Below are 22,202 nucleotides of genomic sequence, written 5' to 3' on the forward strand. Positions count from 1 at the left end.
CTCAACTCACTATTATAGCTGCCACAAACGGTTCAAATTCAAGATCATTAAGAAAAGTAACAATTTGATCAATCTCAGACACAACACTCCCACTTGTGTTCAACAAATCAAAGATCTCTTTGAGCTGTGTGCAAAACTTACAAACGGATAGGTCACCTTTTTAAGCGATCGAAGCCTATCGTGCAACATCATGATCTAGTCGTTAGATTGGAATACATGCGAAGAAACGTGTTCTAAATCTGAGTAGAAGTCTATGCCCCTATCAGTTGAGGTAAGAACGAGGGACTAATGGTGGATAGCAACCAAGAAGCAAGAGAAATGTCTTGGTTCTTATGAACACGATACGCTGGATTTACAATCATCATTCTCATCGACCGTCATCTACAGAGGAAAATGAGTCAATTCATCTAGGAGGTTCTCCAATTCATGGCCTCGTATCATCAAAATGACTTGTTGCTTATGGAGAAGGAAGTTGTGATCATCCAACCTAATGTTGACATATTTGTTGGCAAAAGAACTCTCTACTGAATGACTGTTGATCGGAGACTCAGGTATGAAGAAGACATAAAGACAGAGAAATTCACCATAGGTACATAGATCTTCAGACATCTGATACCATGATAAAACGAAGAAACAAATTACAGAGAGACTATACACAATAAGGAAGAGTAAACATTTAAGCTTATGAAGAAATAAAGACTTCATTCTGTGCATGAACCATATGGAGAAGGGAAATCTATTGTGCTACAACTGTCATGCATCAAACAAAACATTAAAAGCAATATAGGCCAAAGATGTCACACCCCTAGTTTTAATCTAATTAATTTAAATTTATTTAATTAATTAAATGAGGACTGATTTGAAAGATCTTGAAAAGATTAGGGGCAATTTTTAAAATTCTCAAAAGTTAAGGAACCCAAGCTTGAATTTTCTTGTAACACCCTACACTGGTACGACACACAATCAGCCGATTTAAGGTGCTACACGGAACTACCGAAGTGGCTAACCAACTTTAAACTTATTTTCTCATGCTTTAAAACATTATAACTAACCATAATATAAAGTGAAATATATTAAAAATCTTTTCACTGAGGAGCTCAAAAATAAAATATTTACACTTCAAGAATATTACAAACCAACTTGACTAAATCTACGACTCAACTGGACAATAATGTTTACAAATATGCATGCCTAAATAAAACGATGAGACGTACATCTGATCTGCACTGGATTGGTCTGGACCTTAGTCTATCTACTGCTTCCCAACTGCTTGATCTACTAACTTGCCCACAGAAATATCTGAAGTAGCTCAGCGCCACACTAACGGCTAAAACATACTAACTTTAATTCACTGAAAGGATTAAACATTCAAGTCTACTTTTTTTTCTATCTGGTCTACTGATCTGTTTTGTACTGCTTTAGTGAGTATACTTGTATACTCATTATCTACTCTATGGTAGACATCATGGTGTGGTTGAGGGTTCTGCATCTCGGAGCTCACATACCCCTCTAGTTTACCGAGAATGTAGCCTTCGGAATCTCTGAATTGGACACCACATTCTCGACTAACCCACTCATTGAGTGTTGGACCTTGCTCCCAAACTAGTCAACTTAAATTGCCTTGCGCACTCCCTAAGGATATATCCGGACTGAATCTATATATTTTCAACTCTACTATCTTTTCTAAAGGAACTTGGGTGTCCTGGTCATTTTCCCGAGCATTCAAACAAGGCTAGTCTTATTTCACCCTACTTTATTCTCGTTTATACATTTGAAATTAAACATTAATAAATGTTCTCACTTGTAGTCTTATTTGAGAGAAATTATAAGCTTTTGGGAAACCTCACTTACCTCTATATTTTCTCTTGACTTAAAGTCCATTTCTCAACCTTGGTATCAATACTGACCTTACAATATCGATACCCTCGTTTGCCTCTACACTTACTCGTGCTTTAAAGCTCAAACCATACCCTTGTTATCGATACTGGCCTTACAGTATCAATATCCTCTCTGCAGTATCGATACCCTTCCTAAGGTATCGATACCCCTACAACTATTTCATCCATTTCACCCTTCCTGACATTTTGGCCAAAACATACTGAAAGTATTGATACTAGCCCAAGAGTATCAATACTCATGTAGAAGTTTCGATACTTTATATAAGTATTGATACTTTTAAACATTCTGTTCTGCCCAGTTTCGAAACTTTCTTGGAGTTTCGAAACTATGACCCAAAGTTTTGATACTCTTGAAAGAGTATTAATAAATTTATCCAGAAACTCACGAACTTTCCCAAAACGAAGAACATGTATCGATATTATCCTTATAATATCGATACTCTACCTGCAAAAGTCATAAAACAAGTACGAAAAACTCTATTTCTCAATCCCAAAGACCTTAGTGAGGTCCCCAAACATACTTAAAGTTTTATGTGAATACAAGGAACATAAATAAAGTTTTATATCATGTTTATAACATCAAATGAACAATCTACCATGAAAATTGCTAAACATGATTTAAACTTAACTTTCTAACATATCTTAGCTTTTTTATGATCTAACTTGGTATTAGAAATCTATAAGTCTGTTACCTTATTGTCTTGGCTTCTAAAACACCTCTTGAATCAACTAGGAGCCACCCTACTTTTAAGAAAAACCCATTTTGAAATCAAAATCTAAAACTCACAAAATAGAGCTTGAAACAAAGCTTGAAGGATTAAGAGAAACATTCTCACCTTAGCTTAGCAACCCCACACTTAGAACTCTTAATATCTCAACTTTGAAGGAATAAGAAAAAAAGGAATTATAGAAGAAAGAATACTTCTTGGTGAGAAGGTAATGGGGGTGGTTCATGTATAAAATATAAAAATGAATTGGTTTTTAGCTTTTAGTTTTAACTATAGGCAAACTACATTATTTGTCCCCCAACTTCTAAATCATAAAACTCATATCACTTAAACATAATTCCCTTGGGCCTCAACTTAAGCCCACTAACACTAAACTTGGTCCAACTAATTTATAAAGTCATTTGGGCTTAACTTTTGGTTTTGGGTTGACCCGAACTACTAACCCGGGATTTGGGGTGATACATTGTCCCTCCTCTTCAGCCAAAAAAAGAAAGGAAATTGTGAGATATTTTATTATGTGAGGTTGAGGGGATTCGAGCCCCTAACTAAAAGTATGGTTTCCCTAACCCTATCATTTAGGCTAGGACACTATTTAATTTTTTATTATAAAATTCCCCTTTTAAATATTTCCCAAAATTAATTTGAGCCAAATCCCTAGAAATCAAAATTTCCCCAAAGCTTAAACCATTTTTTGCTGCTCGACCTTGCCATCATTTCTATCGTCACCTCGATCGTTGTGTTTATCACTGCCATCACTGTCATCACTGACGCATTCGCCGCCACTGTCCAAGTAAAACCCAAATGGCCCTTCACTGAGATTCATCATCATTTTCTGTGAATCGATGTTCGAAGTGTTCATAAAGAAAACCATCGACCGACGCTTTGTTTCATCGTTTTCGACCAATTTAGGCATCGATTAGTTTCATCGCCTCCACCACTGGACTGCTTAGTATCTTCTGATCGAAACCCAACCAGTGGGTCACATCACCGTTGTCTCCACCATCTGTCATGTAACACCCCTGACCCGTACCCGACCCAGATATGAATCTAATGTGTCACATTTGACTTTTCAAAACATACGAAATTCACAAATAGGAACAAATTAAAATTTGTTGTCTCAATAAAAATAAAGAAAATATAAATCATTCGAATAGGATAATCATTTTACATAAAATCTTAATAATTTACATAGATATCCAAATGAAAGAGTTTACAAAATCGATCAGTGCATTTCAAATTAAAAGTATAATACATGCCAATAGTTTACAAAATTAACCCAAAAACCTACATTTAATTTGTCTTGATCTGATCTTCCGGTGATATGCTATCCTCTACAACTCAGTTGTCTAATCTCTTCAAACCTAAGCATGAGAAAAATCACACGCTAAGTCGATGACTTAGTGAGGCAATACTAACAGTGCTAACTTAGTATCAGAAATCTTATTTTTTTTATTCAAAATAGTTCACAAAGAATTCTCTTTAATTCTCATATCAAAAGTATAAATATAAATAGTTTCACTTTATATTTCTTTATTTTAAATGCTCAAGGTATACTACTGAAAACGCTAGGTATTTGAGTACATTGAGGTTGTGAACTAATGTTGTCACCACAGCTCATAATTTGCACCGAAGTGCCACATATTTGTCCCGAAGGACCACATAAGACCCTCGACTCTTGGCATGCCAACTATACCTTTAATCCTCATACATATACTTTGGTCTATTAATCACATAATGATGCTCAAACATTATTTAAAATGTTTCTTATTCACATAGTTTCTCTCTCATAGAGTTTGTTCATATTCATTGATTCAAAGTTCACATTTCCATGTTCATATGATCATAAAACATAACTAGTATAAAGTAAATGGAATAAAACATTGAAATATAACAGAAAATAAATATAAAGTTTTCGATCGAAAACACAGAGATTGGCTTATCGCAAGCCTTTCTCAATACTGTTACAAAACCGAGAAGTTGCACTCACTTTTTCCTCACAGAAGTTCTAATCCAAATTTTTGACACCTTTCGATTTGATATTGAATATGTCAAGTCGTCGGAAATTGAATACGATCAATCACTATACAAAACAATCGAATATCAATATCATTCTTCATATCGATTATATCAAATCATAATAACTTAGAATGCAAGAAACCCTACATTTCCATTTCATGTTTAGAAGTATCGGTACTACTATAACAGTACCGATACTTTCCTTCAAGGGTATCGATACCTCCTCATGGTACCAAAGTAACATTCAATGTTCAAGGGTATCGATACCTCCTCAAGGTATCGATACCAATTTGGCATTCGATTTTCAAGGGTATCGATGCCATCCTTCGGGTATCGATACTGTAAATACTACCTTTACAGTATCGATACCCCTTCAACAGGTATCGATACTACCCTTAATAATTTCCCATATTTTACCGTTGAAGTATCGGTACTGTTCTAATGGTACCGATACTCAAAGCCCATAATTGTCATTTTCACCTCAGAAATCACCCAAAAACCTTCCTATATGCCTAATATCATCACTCCAAAAGCCTTAAAACTCACTATTATACTTCCACACCAACTTGTATTCAATTACTACTCCCAAACATACAAAATTTCACTAAAACACTTATATCTAAAAATCATACCATGGTATCAACCAAGCTCTTATGCATTTCTAACACCCCTAAACCTTTAATTAGTCAATTTACAAGTCAAATATCATATTAAAACTTCAAAAACTACTCCATATCAAAATATTTCATTTCAAAACCCATTTTACAAAATCCTTTCAATTTCACTTATCTTGTTGTTTTAATCTTATATAAGCTTTACTTAAGTTTATATAACACCCCTACTTCCATTACCAAACCAAAAATTAAAGGAAACAATCAAGATTCAGATTCTTACCTTTAAAGATGGAGCTCACGTGGAAGAAGAAGAAAACAAGGAAGAGTTACCAGACCCTTCTCCCTTTTTACCACATACTTATCCAATAATAAAACAATTAAAATAGCATTCCCTATAATTTACCATTTTTCCCTTGTTAAACATCCATATTTGTTATAATACCCAACACAAAATTCCTCTATAAATCTTTGAATTATCAAATTATTCTAATTCAACCACTGAGTTTAGAAGTTCTTACATTTTGATCACTGACCCAATGATTGGGTTGTTACACGTCATTAAGGGTAAGTTGATTCATATTTTTTTTATCATTTTACGTAGTTTTGGCTAGATATTTTATATGTTTTGGGTTGATTTTGATGAGTGATTGAATGAGGAGTAATCGACAGTTTCCCCTGAACCTAACACCAATGCACGCTCCGTCCTTACGTGTGATGCTTCTCGGTCAGCCTGAATATTCTAGAAATTGAGTCAACCGAACTCGAACCAAATCGATTCAACCCAAATCGGCCTAAGCAAGTCGAATTCGGTTTGAACTATTGCCTTTGATCGAACCGTTGACTTTGAATGGCATTGACATTGACGAAAAATTAAAATTTTCTGAAAAATCATATTTTACTTTTTTCAACGTCTTGAGTCCGAACTTACAATCCGTTTTTCCAAATTCTAACCCGAAAGTCCCTTAATCGAGGGTAAACCCTCAATATGTATATATATCTAATTATTTTATTTAAGTGATATTAATTTAAGGACAATGGCTTATTTATGTTATTGATTATTGAAGGTACTCGAGACTCTCCTCAATTTAAGTGATTATTGATCCGTCCGACCGCGTGAGCTTGTGATTACTCGTATAGTTATGTAAACCCTATAAATATATAGATTTACATATTTCTTCAATAGTAACCCATATTCGTTATGATTTGGGTTCGAACACTAATTTTTTAGGTGTGTTCCTTGTGTGCTATATACTTGTTTTACCTGTTCTAAAATATGATAGGTTACCTGAATTGATTTATAAATGTTTTACTTGATCGATATCATGGTTTCCTGATTTACTGGTTATGAACTATGTTTGTCCGATACATGCTCTTTAGTTATCTGTTTTTACTAGAAAATATAATATGCCTGATTTATGGATCATGAAACTACTGTTTACTATCTGAATTGTTTTATTGGATACTGTCTGGGTAGGATTCTGAAGCATGTAGGTTCAGCTCTGATCAAGTTAGTAAATCCTTATGGACCTAATGTGATCCTTAGGTAGGCTCTTAGGTCTCAAGGTACTCCCTTAGTTTCACTCATACGCCCAATAATCCTAGGGTAAGTCCTTATGGATGCAGTTATGGGAACTGCATATAGTGTACGGTTATAGGGTAAATAAATGCTTTTGCTAAAAAATTTACTATCACTTTTATGAAATTTTTACTGAACTATTTTCTGAAATTACCAGTATGATTTATCATGCACTTATTGGAATACACTGAGCTCTCTAGCTCACTCCACAAACTTTTTCCCCTTTCAAATATTATTGGGTAGGCACCCCAGACTAGGCATTTGGAGGATCGACACATTACGTACTATACCTTTTGTTGTAATGTTTTCATCTTTCGAACTACCTTTATTTTGGTGGCATGTGCCTATATTTTCTTATACTTGTTTTACAACATATTTTGTTCTACTATTGATGTGTTGTTGATTGCTACACTTGATGTTATTTGATATTTATTTTACTTATGATTTTCATGTTTTAAAATCGTTTTGGATATATTATTATTTTAAAGTATCGAAGAATGTTTTAGAAATTTAACGTAATTCATTAGACTTAATTGTAACACATAAGTTGAATCTAGAGGGTTAAAAAAAGATGATTAAGGCCTTTTATTGATGTGTTGATTGCTACACTTGATGTTATTTGATATTTATTTTACTTATGATTTTCATGTTTTAAAATCGTTTTGGATATATTATTATTTTAAAGTATCGAAGAATGTTTTAGAAATTTAACGTAATTCATTAGACTTAATTGTAACACATAAGTTGAATCTAGAGGGTTAAAAAAAAGATGATTAAGGCCTTTTACTCTTAGGCACTTTTATATAACCTCACTCTAGTTTTATGGGTATCACTATGAGTTTGTTCCCACATAAGCTAGCTAGGCATAACAGTTTCAACAAACGCCAACAACCTTTAACAGCAAAACCGTAACATGCTTGACCTTCAATATTTACTCTGCTTCAACCAGCCGTCAACAAGATTTTGACTAACTATTTAAAATATCAAAACGAAATAAAAATATAAGTTTAAGTATTATTTAAAAAGAATATATCAAAATGAAATAAAAATATAAATTTAAGTATGATTTAAGTAGAATGGTAAGAATAGTTGGATGGTTAAATAAGTATTTTATGTTAATGTTTTCTACTTTCACGATTTTTTCCTTTGAATAGTTGGATGGTTAAATAAGTATTTTATGTTAATGTTTTCTACTTTCACGATTTTTTCCTTTCTATAATGGAAGAACAGTTCATCACTGAGCTTTAACGACTGACCACTGAAGGGATGAAAAGAGAGATCAGTTTTGTTTTCCACCATAATTGATCCATAAGAGGGGAAAAATGGCTTCTTTAATGAAGAAGAAGAAATCCAGTTTAATTATTCAACTTTCAAAAGCAAATCTCTCCTTGTTTCTCTTCGTTGCTCACAAATCATCAACCCCATCTCCTCTAACCCCCGAAATTGACAGAGTCACTAGAATAATCAACGACCATCCCTTCCCTGAGAAACCACTCCAACCGACCCTTCTACGGAAAATCCCACCGGTTTCCCTTTCTCAACCTTTCGTTGAAAACGTTCTCGGTCGACTCTTCGCTGCACACTCAAATGGAATAAAAGCATTGGAGTTCTTCAATTATTCAATCCACCATTCCCAGCTCGCTCCCAGCGTGGATGCTTTCGAGAAAACGCTCCATATCCTCACACGGATGCGCTATTTCGATAAAGCTTGGGAATTGATGATGGATATGAAGCGTTCCCACCCTTCTTTGCTTACCCTTAAATCGATGAGCATTATGTTAGCCAAAATTGCTAAATTCCAATCCTATGAAGATACCCTCGAAGCATTCAAGAGGATGGAGACAGAGGTTTTTGCCGGGAGGGATTTTGGTACCGATGAGTTCAATGTTCTGCTTCGAGCTTTTTGCTCGGAGAGGGAGATGAAAGAAGCAAGATAGGTTTTCCAGAAGATACCATGACTATTTTGCTCTTGGGATTCAAGGAATCTGGCGATGTTACTGCAATGGAACCCTTTTACCACGAGATGGTTCGAAGAGGTTTTAAGCCGAACTGTATGACGTACAACATTCGAATCGATGCTTACTATAAGAAGGGATGTTTGGGGGATGGTTTACGGCTTCTTGAAGAAATGGAACGCCTCCATTGCCTGCCAACACTCGAGACAATCACTACTCTGATTCACGGGGCTGGTGTTGGTTGAAATATTACGAAGGCGAGGCAGCTGTTCGATGAAATTCCTAAGAGAAACTTACAGCATGATACCGGAGCTTATAATGCCATGATCAGTTCCCTTATTAGGTCCAGAGATATAAATTCCGCAATGGAATTGATGGACGAGATGGAGCAAAAGCAGATAAAGTCCGATGGCGTTACGTATCACACGATGTTCTTAGGAACGATGAAGGCGAGTGGCATAGAGGGTGTTTGCGAGCTTACGATAAAATGAGCAAGAGAAATTTCGTTCCCAAGAGCCGGACAGTGGTGATGCTAATGAAGTTCTTTTGTGAGAACCAGCATCTGCAGCAGGGTTTACATTTGTGGGATTATTTAGTGCAGAAAGGGCAGTGTCGATAATTTGATTTTTTTAGGTATCCAATTGGAAGGCTGTAGGCTATTTGACTGTCTCGTAGCAAAAAAGCTGAGATGAAAGGGAAAGAAAGTTGGAAACTTTACTCTGTTAATAAGGTTACGAATCAAGAATGGGTTTCTCGTTCTATTGGTTTAGAGCTTCATCAAGGCAATAGTATCTTTGCAGCAAGTAGAAAAGTTTGAGTTTTTCCTGAAGAGCATGGACAAGTGGAGAAATCGTAAGTTTCATTAATATTTCTAGAGTAGGCTCGGCCCAATACATCTGCCACATGGGCGACGGCCCAGGGCAGTATGTTTGGGGGCAATTTTTTAGGGTTTAATTTTTATGTTACACGGTTTTACTCGCCTAAACCATTTGATTTTTGTAACACCCCAATCCGTATCCGACCCGAATACGAGTTCGATATGTCACATTGGCTTTTTAAAACAATATTATTACAAAATAACAAAACGTTTGAACTTATATTAAGAAAATACGATAATATACCGTTGAATTATGTTCGTTATAACAAATTTAAGGAAAATACGTTTTTATGAACAGTAATATATTGTATGAACAGTACTGTGAACAATAATGAACAGTATCAAATACTAAAATTTTCCAGAATATTACAGGGATATCGATACCCTGTTACAGTGTATCGATACCCTTGCTACAACAATTTTGTCCACTTATATAAAACTCATAAAATTTAAACTTTCATTACTATATATTTACCATTTACATAAATACGTTTAAAATATTCCAAAACTCGATCAGATCACATATACTTAATTTAACGACTTTGTTTACATGTCAAACTATTTATCACATAATAATACATACTATTTAAGTTTCTTCTGATCTGGTAGTTGTAGAAGTAATGTTGTCCCAGTTGTCTAACCTTGCTTATCTATCTTCTCAGATCCTACGTGTGAAACACTCACACGCTAAGTCATCGACTTAGTGAGGCATAATAATAATGACAATGAAATATAATGATAATGCCGTCATGAGATGAAGTGTGACAAAATTACATATTTAATCCATGCAAGTTACATAACCATATATCTTACCTGTAATCTCATCAAATTAACCATCATGAATTCATATAATAAGTTCATTGGCCCATGATATAATACTGAGAACCTGAGGTATGTGAGTACCGTGAGGTTGTGCACTATGTTGTCACCACAACTCGTATAAATTTGCACCGAAGTGCCACGTAGAATTTATCCCGAAGGACCACGTAGAAATGCACCGTAGTGCCATATAAGATTTGTCCATAAGAACCATATAAAAATTCCTTAAGAATCATATACATATACCAAGGATCAAGTAGGTGTCTCAAAAGACCTCATACATGTTCCAAAGAATACATATATGTCCCGAAGGACCGCGTAAACCCTCTACTCTTGGCATGCCAACTATACCTATAGTTCTCATCTACATAACATGGGCTTTTACAATTCACATAGTTTATATCGCGTAGACATATAACTTCTTACCTTATCACATGGCTCATATAAACTTTTCATACATATTCACTTAGATCATTTTCACATAATGCATATGATATGATTCATGTCATTTATCATAATATGAAATGTAATCATGTACCAATGATATTGGAACTAGACTTATAACAAGTCTAGAGTTTAATAGGTTATGATAACCATGCTATTCATATGCACTCACCTATATTTCTTTGCCTTTCCCTCGATCAATCTTACTTGCCAATTGTTCCGGAACTCGTTTAGGCTCTGTATCTACAAAAATATAATTTTCAATATGATTATCATAAGCCTAAACCTTATACTTCGATGCTATTAACTTAAACAAATTTAATGAATCAATATTCAATTTTTCCTTTAGGGGTATCGATACACCCCTTGAGGTATCGGTACCCTTACTGCATTCTGTTATTTTTTGTTCAAGAGGGTATCGGTACACATACATAGGGTATCGATACACTCTGCTCAAAACAGGCTTTTTTACCCCGAAAATTCATCTACACTATACCCAAATTTTCATGTATACAACCCTTATTATGCTATTAAACTCATCTATAACAACTTTAACTAATTTCTATCATTCTAATACTTTATAATCTCCCATATTTCATCCAAATTCTTAAAGCTAAGAATCATACCGAATTTTCCATGTTATCCAAACTTAATTCTAACGCTTATAACTTCTTATTCTCATAGATGACAAGTCAAATTCAACCTACAAATTCGTTTAAACCATCTTATCCAAAATTTCACTTATCCACTTCTTATTTTTAATCTTTCATAACTTACAAATCTTTGATTTTCTATAACCCTTTTCATCTCCATCATGTTTCCTAAGTCTTCCTTAACCAAAACCATACTTAAATTTCAAGGATTAACTAAAAGAAATCCAACTTACCTTGGCTTGGTTGCTTCACGTTGGAAAGAGAAGAAGATGAAGATGAGAAATATCTGGAACTATGTTTCCCCAATTATGATTCACGTGGGTTTATAAAATACCCACCATAATTATTTAATTATTACCCCTTGTTCAATGACCCTTTTACCCTTTTACCCTTTTACTCTTCCTTCATTTATTAATTCATCCTACACCAACATCTTTCAATTATTTCCTTCACTTTTCAATTTATCTAATCTGGTCATTGAATTTTTAAAATTTCACACTTTGGTCACTAACTCGGTATTGAGGATGTTACAATTTTTAGTTGGTTTGATCGCCAAAAAAAGCTTAAAATCGATCAAATTGTAAGCTATTTATCTTTTTTTCTTTTTGAACAAATCGATCACAGAGTGTAGTTCGTTTTTGTCATTTTTTTTCTATTGGGAAAGAAAGAGGCAAGGTAATGAAAATTTGATTTCCCCCCCTCAATTTTTATTAGTATGGAAACGGTTTCTTTTGATTGATATTCGGGTTATGTTTTTTTTTCGTTGATTTGCTTGTGTAAGTTGGAATTTGACGTTGATTAACTTTCTAGGGTTTTGTAAAAACTTACAATTACTAAAAATTGATGAATGAGAATGATTACTTGATTAGAGCTAAGATTGAAGCAATTTTAATTCACTTTTGCGTGTTTTACTTTGTTTTTATTCAGATTTTTTTTCCTGTTTGACCTTTTTAAAGATCATTACTTGTTTAGTTGGAACTGGAATAGATCACAGATGTTTGTGCATTTTCATGTTTTACTTTTTGAGAAGTTACCAGTGGTTAGACAATGATTGGGATCTAATAAGATATTTAGATACATGTGCATTGAGATTATATACATTAATTATATGCTATACCTCTTTTAGAATACTGAATAAGACATTCAGAATGAGAGAATCACTAGTTACTTGGAAATTAAATTGAGCTTGTTTAATAGATGTATGGAATTGGTGGAAGGGAAGAATAGAGTTAAAAGTGATGGCATTTTATTTTATGTTGTTGTTTTGTGTTCTAAGTAGAAGGGAGAATTTTTCTCATTGCCTTTGATATTTGCTTATTCTAGTTTGAAGTTCAGTATATAATTTTATATATTTATATCGATTTTCTTTCAATTTGGAAGTTAGAGTTTTCAATTGTCCAAATGTAAGAAGGAAATCATATGTGGCAAACTTAGTTTGATGAAAAAAAATAATGGCTAAATATTTTCGTTCAAGACATTTTTTAAAGTGATTCCTTCTGATTATTTTGATTTCATAATTAATTTTCCAGATCAGTTGATTGTGAGAAAGAACAAGTAAACAACATAAACTTCGGTCACCGGTCAAGTTGTATCTTTCCTTGCTAATATATATGTTTTATTGTTTACTTGCTACTATATTTGTTTTATTGATTATTTTTAAATATGTTACCTCGAAAACAACCATCGGGTGCCCAAAATAGAAAACGAAAAAACAAGAACAAGAAACGGCTAATTCTTTACATGAGTCTTTAGATAGATTTATTGTTAGACCGATTAAACCTTCTAATAATCCGATTGGAAATTCCAATGATTCACCTAATGATTCGGTTGATAATTCTAAAGATTGTGAGAATAATGAATTTGTTGATAAAGATAAATCAAGTGATTTTAATATTTTTTATCCTAGAGTGTGGGATGACTTAGATTCAAAAATGAAAGATTTACTTATAGAAAAAGGGCCTAGAGAAATTGAACCTAATACAATTTTCCAAAAGATGCACATGATAGACATTTTTCTTGTGATTTTTTTATTCGTAAATTAAGAAATGGTGATTCTTGTGATAGAAAATGGTTAGTGTATTCAAAAGAACTTGATAAAGTTTTTTGTTTTTGTTGTAAGTTATTTAAACCTATCGGACTAAAAGTAATTTGGCAATTGAATGAATAAATGATTGGATACATTTAGGTGAAAGATTAAAACAACATGAAAATTGTTCCGATCATATGATTAATTTAAGAACTTGGACTGAAACACAAATTAGGTTAAATAAAAATGAAACAATTGATAAAGAGTTACAAGAAATGATAAAAAAAATATATTGAACATTGGAAAGAAGTGATGGTTAGAATTATTGATGTTGTGAAATGTTTAGCAAAAAATAATTTGGCTTTTTGTGGCACAAATGAAAAAATTTATGAAAACTCAAATGGTAATTTTTTAGGTATACTTGAAAAGATTGCTGAGTTTGATCCTGTGGTGAAAGAACATTTTCGATTAATTCAATACAAGGAAACACATAATCATTATCTTAGTCATAAAATTCAAAATGAATTAATCGAAATGTTGACATCGGATGTAAAAAGTGCAATTATTAAAAAGATTAAAGATGCAAAATATTTTTCTATAATTCTTGATTGCACTCCGGATGTAAGTCACAAAGAACAAATGACTTTAATTATAAGATGTGTGGATGTGACAAGTGTTCCAATAAAAGTAGAAGAATTTTTTTAGAGTTTTTAATTGTAGAAGAAACATACGGTCTAAAACTTTTTAATATTTTACAAGATTCTCTAAAATCTCTTGATTTGGATATTAATTATGTTCATGGTCAAGGGTATGATAATGGAGGTAATATGAAAGGAAAACACAATGGTGTACAAAAACGATTGCTTTATATAAATCGTAGAGCTTTTTATATGCCATGTGGGTGTCATAGTTTAAATTTAGTTTTGTGTGATATGGCAAATTCTTGCCACAAGGCAAATATTTTTATGGTACATGTCAAACAATTTATAATGTTTTGTCTAGTTCCATAAAAAGATAGAGTGTTTTACTTGAATTTATAAATGAACTAACACTTAAATCATTATCTGCTACTCGTTGGGAAAGTCATATTGAAAGTGTTAAAGCAATAAAAACTCAATTCTCTCAAATAAGAGAAGCTTTAATAAGATTAGCCGAAATTAGTGATGATGGAAAAGTGTGTCGAGATGTCGAATCACTAGTAAATGGTTAACTTTCTAGTTTTGAATTTATTTTAAGTTTAGTTATATGCCATGAAATTTTGTTTAGAATTAATTTGGTTAGTAAGAAATTACAATTCAAAGATATGCTTCTTAATGTTGCGGTTAAAAACTTAGAGGGGTTAATTAATAACTTTGAATAATATAGGAAAATTGGGTTTGACAATACTATTAATGAAGCTAAAGAAATAACATATAATATTGGAGTTGAACCTCAATTTCCTAAAAAATGTATTTTCTTATAAAAAAAACAATTTGATGAAATTCCAAATACCGAAAGAGAACAACAATCTTCTCAAGAACCATTTCGAAAGGATTATTTTATTATTCTTGTAGATATGGCTCTTGTTCAATTGAAAAGTATATTTGAACAAATGCAACATTTCGAGTCTATATTTGGTTTTTTGTTTGATGGTTCAAAGTTAATTCCATTACTTGATGACAAACTAAAAAAATGTTGTTTAAATCTTGACTGACAAATGGTGAAGAATTTGATATTGATGGAAAAGATTTATTTATGGAGTTGCAAATTTTGCAGAAAATGTTGCCGGATGAAGCACACAAAGGTGAAAGTCCATGAACATATAATGGAATTTGCAAGAAGAATGGATATGTTCCCTAATGTGTTGATAGCATATAAAATTTTGTTGACGGTATCGGTTACGGTTGCTTCCGCGGAAAAAAGTTTTTCAAAATTGAAGCTCTTGAAATCCTATCTTCGAAGTACGATGACTCAAGATATATTAAACGGATTAGCAATTCTAAGCATCGAAAGTCAATTTTTACAAAGTCTTGATTATCGTAAAATAATAGAGGTTTTTGCTTAAAAAATGCACGAAGACATTGTTTTAGGTGATATTTGTAGCCTTATAGGTTTGGTTTGTATCAGTATTGATATTGTTTAACTATAATTTCTATTACATTTTTGTTTTAAAAAATTATTTATGTTTTGTCTTATTCTGTACAAGTATAGAGGTATAAAATTATTATGTTTGTTGAGTTTTCATAGATTTCCAGTTTCATAAGAATTTATTTGATTGCATACCGTTTAGCATTCCTTTCTTTGTTTTCTTCTGCACGCATCATATCAGAAGCTTCTTCACGAATTCTGCAATTAATTCGATGTCTGCATGATGCTTGCTTAATTTGGAACCCAAAGCAAGCTTTATTTATTTACAAAGAACCCAATGCATTGTTAATTGAGATTGAAATCATTATCTGTAGGCGAAGGCAGCAATCAATCAACAAGAAGAGGCATTCTGCTTGATGATGCTAGTGGTGATTTGGGCAATTTCCACGGTCACTCCAAGTCTCTTCAGGATTACTCTAGGGACTTATCTGATAAAAGTTATATAATATCTCTTGCTTGTAATTATAGAATTTTTATTTACGCTCTGAATTTGGTTTTTTTGGATTTCCTTTTAATAATTCATTAGATTTCCAATTGTTTACATTGTTTTCAACTCCGTTAAAATCTTCCCTCTTGTTTATTTCAAAAATGCAGGGCATCACTAAGGGAGGAAGCACTTTCATCGATTCTCAAGGCTTTAACTGTCAACATAGAGCAAAATTTTGTTGACCGAAAGTAAACATTATTTAGAAGCCCAAAACTTCATTCTCGAGAAGAATCTAATTGTGGTTGCTAAAACCTACGGTTTGAAATTTCTTTTTCTATAAATCATATAAACCAGGTAATTTCTCACTATTATTATCATCTTGTTGCAGCTTTGTAACACTAGTATATCAATGCCTGCATTGCATTAAAAAGGGTTCTCCCAAGGAGATGAAGCAAGCAGCACATATTATCGGTAGGTTCATCCTTCAGGATAGTTTAAATATTTGTCAATGTCATTTTATCTCACTTTGAACCTTAGCTTACAGTTTTGATACATGTTCTTGTAGGATTGTCTTCAATGATTACTACTTCTGCTGATAAGGTGCACGAAGCATATGATTATGTACCGACTGCACTTTCTCAAGGAGAACTTAAAGCTAAGTTTAATACCTTGGAGGTAATACGAGTGTATGCTATGATGATATGAAGTCAAAGTTAATATGATAATTAATTGCTATTTGATTTTCTGGATACCTCTTTCATGATTATGCTTAATGGACTTCTGATATAAGTTTCTTCTTCCGTGCAGATTCTTGGCTGTTTGGCTGTTGTTACCTTTTTTGGCGCAAGCAATTCAGATGAGACTGAACAAGCAATGAAGTTGCTTTGGGACTTCATTAATCCTGACCCTGGTCATAGTGTATGAATATCAACTAAAACTCTTACTGTTTCCTTTGGCTGCTAACCTAAGCTATTTGTGTTCATATGTTTTGTAATTTTCTTAGTCAATTCTTAAACTTAATTAACCGTAAATTGGAGACTAGAAGGATTGAGTTTCTTTTACGTCTCATCAGATTGAAAGGAAATATTCTCCAGCTATTCTTTCTTCTTCTTTCTACTATTGATGGATGGAGACTGAGTCACAAAACTTGGAATGGGTGAGTCTTTTAATTAAAAAGTTCACGTATTTTGGATGTAGTTTGATGGTTTAATGAAACAGTTGCGCACGTTAAATTTTCCTAAAAGTGCTTTTTCCCATGGGCGTATCATATCGTTATTGTATAACTAGGGTTTTCAAGAAGAAAAGCTTTTATTTTATTCACATTTTCCGTACAAGAGGATACATTAGGGTGTCTTATACAAGAGTAGATAAGAGTCCTAGATAAGTTAGAAGTTATCTTTTCTACAAACTAGGATATTAGAATTAGAGAATTGGATGGGCATGGAACCCGAACTCGACGGATTTCAACCCAATTCGATGGGGTCAAGATTTTAAAAACATCGGGTTCAGGTCGGATTCGGGTTTAGGGTGAAAAATACCAGACCCAACCCGAAAACATATAATTTTATCTTATATATTTAGGAATAATTACAATAATACCCTCTATATATTATTTTTCAATTAAATTAATGTTTTTATTGAATAAAAATAATATTTTTATTCAGAACGGGTCGGGTTCAGATTTTATCTCAAAAAGTCGGGTCGAGTGAAGGGTATATATTTTTCGGGTCGGGTCGGGTTGGGTGAAGGATGTAGAATTTTCGGGTCGGGTCCTGTTGGTCGAAACCTGACCCATGCCCATCCCTAGTTAGAGATAAGTTAGGAAACTAGAGTTAAATCGTAACACAACTCACACTCCCCCTCAAGCTGGGGAGTAAATATTTTAAAGACCCAGCTTGGATATATTTTCGTCGAAAGTAATCCTTGGAAGTACTTTGGTCAAGACATCGACTAACTGATTTTGTGAATAGACATAATTTAGTTTCACTGTTTCGCCATTCACTTTCTCTGCAATAAAGTATCTGTCGATCTCCACATGTTTTGATCTGTTGTGATGTACTGAATTCTTAGCAATGCTTATTATTGATTTACTGTCCCTCTGAAGCTCAAAGTGGTTGTTTTCGCACATATTTAGTTCGGTTAAAAGCCTTTTTAACCAAACACTTTCACAGATCCCGAGTGCTATTGCCCGATATTATGCTTTTGCACTGCTCCGGAAACTATGGCTTGTTTCTTGCTTCTCTAAGTCACCAAATGTTCCCAAACAAACGAACTATGACCCGTAGTTGACCTTCTATCAGTTAATTCTCCAGCCCAGCTTGGATCTGAGAAAATCTTTACAGTTCTATCTTCATGTTTTTTGAAAATCAACCTATGTCCCAGTGTCATCTTGAAATATCTCAAAATTTGATTTGTTGCCTCCAAATGTTCTTCTTTAGGATCATTCATGCATTTTGGCTCACAATGCTAACGAAGAATGCGATGTCTAGCCTAGTTAAGGATATATACATAAGCTTACCAACTAACCTTTGATGTTGATCCTTGTTTACCGGATTTCCATCTTTTCTTAACTTCAGATTCACTTCCATAGGAGTTTCCGAGGGCTTGCAACCGATCATTCCAGTCTTAGAAAGTAAGTCTAGAATGTACTTTCTTTGATTTATGACAATTTCTTCTCTTGATTTTGCCACTTCCATGCCCAAAAATTATCTCAAGGTCCCCAAGTCCTTAGTTTCGAATTCCTTTTCTAGTAACGTCTTCAATTTCTCGATTTCTACTAAGTCAACACCCGTGATGATGATGTCATCAACGTAGACAATCAAGGTCATTTTTTCTTGTCTGGAGCAGTTTTTACAAATAGAATGTGATCAAACTAACATTTTCTATAGTTGTCTTGCAAAAATACATTCGTGAATCTTTCAAACCAAGCCTGAGGAGTTTGTTTTAGACCATATAAGTACTTCAATAACTTGCATACTCGCTAATTTCCAGATAAAATTTTTACCTCTGGTAAAACTCGCATGTAAACCTCTTCTTCAAGATTGTCTTTGAGGAAAAAAATTTTGACATCTAGATGATGAAGCATCTAATCCTTATTTATAACCAAGGATAATAGTACTCGAACCGAATTGAGTTCTACAACCGGAAAAAAGTCTCTTGATAGTCTACTCCATGAGTCTGAATAAACCCCTTTGTCATAAGCCTAGTCTTATACCTCTCAACACTGCCATCTGCCTTGTATTTCACAATAAATATCCATTTGCAGCTAATTGGTTTATATTCTTTAGGATGATTGATAATAACCCAGGTTTTGTTGTTTGCAAGGGCCGAAAGTTCTTCTACTGCCTGCTTCCACTCATGATTTTTAATGTTTTTTCTATGGTCTTTGGAATGCGAATACAATCAACCTGAGTTGTAAATATCTTAAAACCAGATATTAGTTTACCATAAGTAATAAATATATTGATAGGATGAGTTGTACATCGTCGTACTCTCTTTCTTTGAGCAATCGTTAACTCACTAGTATCAATCATCACATCCCTTGTCAAGGAATTTTAACCTAGTTTTGGCTTTTGACAATGCATAGGTTGCGTAGTGATCTATAGGACATGTTTGGATCGTCATTTGTAGTTAAAGAGATCGGTTTGGGAAATAAGGAGTGTCATATATAGTCTTGGTGTTTTAGGAGATTTAGTTGGATTAGCGGTCTAGTTTTCAACATCTGATGTGGTGGTGTTAGGTGGTGTTTTAGTGATGTCAAGTGATGGTTGAGTAGTGGTAGGTTCAGTAAGAGATAGATTGATGGGTAGTTTAGTATTAATCGGAAAAAGTTGAAATTCATACCCACTCTCTCTGTATTTCATCTTTTGAGAAGAACGATTTATGTTCTTGGAATGTAACATCCATAGAAGTGAAGAACATTTTGGTAGAAGGAAAGCAGCATCGATAACCTTTCTGATGAGATGTGTACCTCACAAAGACACACCAGATTGCTCGAGGATCAAGTTTAGATTTAGTGTGGTTATGATCATGGAAAAAGATTGTATAACCAAGGACACAAAGAGGAACAGATGTGGTGAAAAGTTATGATCATTGATTTAGTGTGCTCTAATACTACGTAGAATTAGGGTTTTCAAGAACAACTTTTATTTTACTCAGATTTTCCGTGAATTACAAGATGATACATTAGGGTTTTTTTATATAAGAGTATATAAGAGTCCTATATAGGTTAGAAGTTATCTTTTCTACAAACTAGGATATTAAAGTTAGAGATAAGGAAGATTTAATTGTAACACAACTCTCAGTATTTTGCAGTCTTAACAAAATTCTCCTTTTCTCAAACTAAAAGTGTAATTCTGGTGCAGGGCAATTTCATTCTTCTCAGACCTACTAGACACAACAACGATAAATTTGTGTGTACAACAGCTTGTGAGGCCCTGGCTTTAATATTCGAAACCAAGTGTCTAGAGAAAATTTCAACTGAAACCAAGGATTCTCGTCATGAAGGTGATACATCTAGCAGAATACATCCAAACAAGGAACTGAATGACAGTATTATAAAAAAGCTCAGAAGCATGATTGAAACAAGCAATGAAAGTATTCCTGATCAAGCTTCAAATACAGGGTTCAGTTCTACCTCAGATGCTTTAAATTTTCTAGGGGTACTGATCTTCTTTGTTTTATGCACATATTTAATTCATTGTATCGTAAGCTGTTACAATAACGTTAATAACTTTCAGGATGGGAAATGTTTAAATAACCATGTGGCAATAGGTGGGCAGAAACTCACTTTATCAACATGGTCTCAAGTGATACAGGTAATTTAATTTCTTCAAATCTCTTTGATAATTGTTTTAATAATTCATTTTGTGCATATCTTGAGAAGAAGCTAAACTTATTCCTGCTTCTGAGTGCAGCTACAGTTTATTAAGAAGTTTCTAGGGAAAGATGGATTTACCAAGTGTAGACACTCGTTTTTGTCTAAATCGAAAAATATTATTAAATATTATTATTATTATTATTATTATTATTATTATTATTATTATTTAAAACCACTACCACCTTCACCCACTTCCAATTAAACAAATCTTCCACTAACTCCACCCATACCACTATCCATCAAATCATCCACTAAATATTTAAAAAATACTCCACTAAACCCACTAAACATTAATAAAGCCCCCACTTATTCACTATACCCACCATATCTCATAACCCATAAAACCACATGCAATTGAGGAAGAAAGAGGAAGCCATACGTGGAGGGGAGGTCATACGTGGAGGAAAAAGAAAATTGAAGGAAAAGAAAAAAAGCTTCTGTGATTCTGCCAGATTTTTCACTGGTGATCGGGATCTCCGATCAATATTTCGAATGGTGAAAAATTATGCAAGGCCAACACCAACAACATACTAAAAAATCAGGACAATCGGACGGTGGACGGCGGTGGATCGGAGAAAAGAAATCCGAACGGTTTTTGGCCTTTTTGCGATGATCGGGAACTACTATCAATGTTCCGAACATTGAAAAGTTGCACAAGGCCAACAAGAACAACATATGAAAAATCAGGACGATCGAACTGTGAATGAAGGTGGATCGAATAAACTTAATCCAAATGGTTTTTGGCCATTTTACGACGAACGGAGATGATTTACGCAAAAACGACTCTAGATCCAAGATGAAGAGGCCAAGACGGACTTCTCGGTGAAATTTGGTAACCATCGGCCACCGGTGACGGTGGTGGCACGGCGGCACGACGACGATCGACGGTGGCGGCGTGGTGGTGCGGCGACGGTGGCCGGCGAGTCATTTATGATACATGTTATATATTTTTGGTATAATTTCTATTTAGTTTCTGAACTTTTATGCATGTTTTTCATTCCAGCACATGAATCTTTGTGTTTTTTCTGATTTTAACACTTTAGTTTATGTTACTTTATTTTAGTCACTTAAGTTTATGCTTTTGCTATTTATGTCCTTTAAATTTCTGTTTTAGCTGTTTTAGCCTTGTAAGTTTCTGTTTTTACCATTTTAATCCTTTAAGT

The 22,202-nt window shown here is 33.7% G+C and overlaps 3 protein-coding genes across 3 annotated transcripts; all 3 read left to right on the forward strand.

Moving 5' to 3' along the window:
* Positions 1–8,154: 8,154 nt before the first annotated feature.
* On the forward strand, positions 8,155–8,922 carry LOC120144785 (pentatricopeptide repeat-containing protein At3g61360-like). The gene has a single exon (XM_039158758.1). It carries the CDS (start codon positions 8,155–8,157, stop codon positions 8,767–8,769), a length of 615 nt encoding a protein of 204 aa, XP_039014689.1. The 3' UTR covers positions 8,770–8,922.
* On the forward strand, positions 8,787–9,406 carry LOC120144786 (pentatricopeptide repeat-containing protein At3g61360-like). The gene is made up of 2 exons (XM_039158759.1): positions 8,787–9,023; positions 9,131–9,406. The coding sequence occupies exons 1-2, from the start codon at positions 8,787–8,789 to the stop codon at positions 9,404–9,406; spliced, it is 513 nt and encodes a 170-aa protein (XP_039014690.1).
* Positions 9,386–21,090, forward strand: LOC120144787. Its single transcript, XM_039158760.1, has 9 exons — positions 9,386–9,642; positions 16,051–16,171; positions 16,328–16,408; positions 16,549–16,631; positions 16,726–16,835; positions 16,968–17,078; positions 20,525–20,821; positions 20,900–20,977; positions 21,046–21,090. The coding sequence occupies exons 1-9, from the start codon at positions 9,621–9,623 to the stop codon at positions 21,088–21,090; spliced, it is 948 nt and encodes a 315-aa protein (XP_039014691.1). The 5' UTR covers positions 9,386–9,620.
* The last annotated feature ends 1,112 nt before the right edge of the window (positions 21,091–22,202 follow it).

This window comes from Hibiscus syriacus, unplaced genomic scaffold (assembly GCF_006381635.1).
Source record: "Hibiscus syriacus cultivar Baekdansim isolate YM2019G1 unplaced genomic scaffold, ASM638163v2 tig00110890_pilon, whole genome shotgun sequence".
Lineage (NCBI taxonomy): Eukaryota > Viridiplantae > Streptophyta > Magnoliopsida > Malvales > Malvaceae > Hibiscus > Hibiscus syriacus.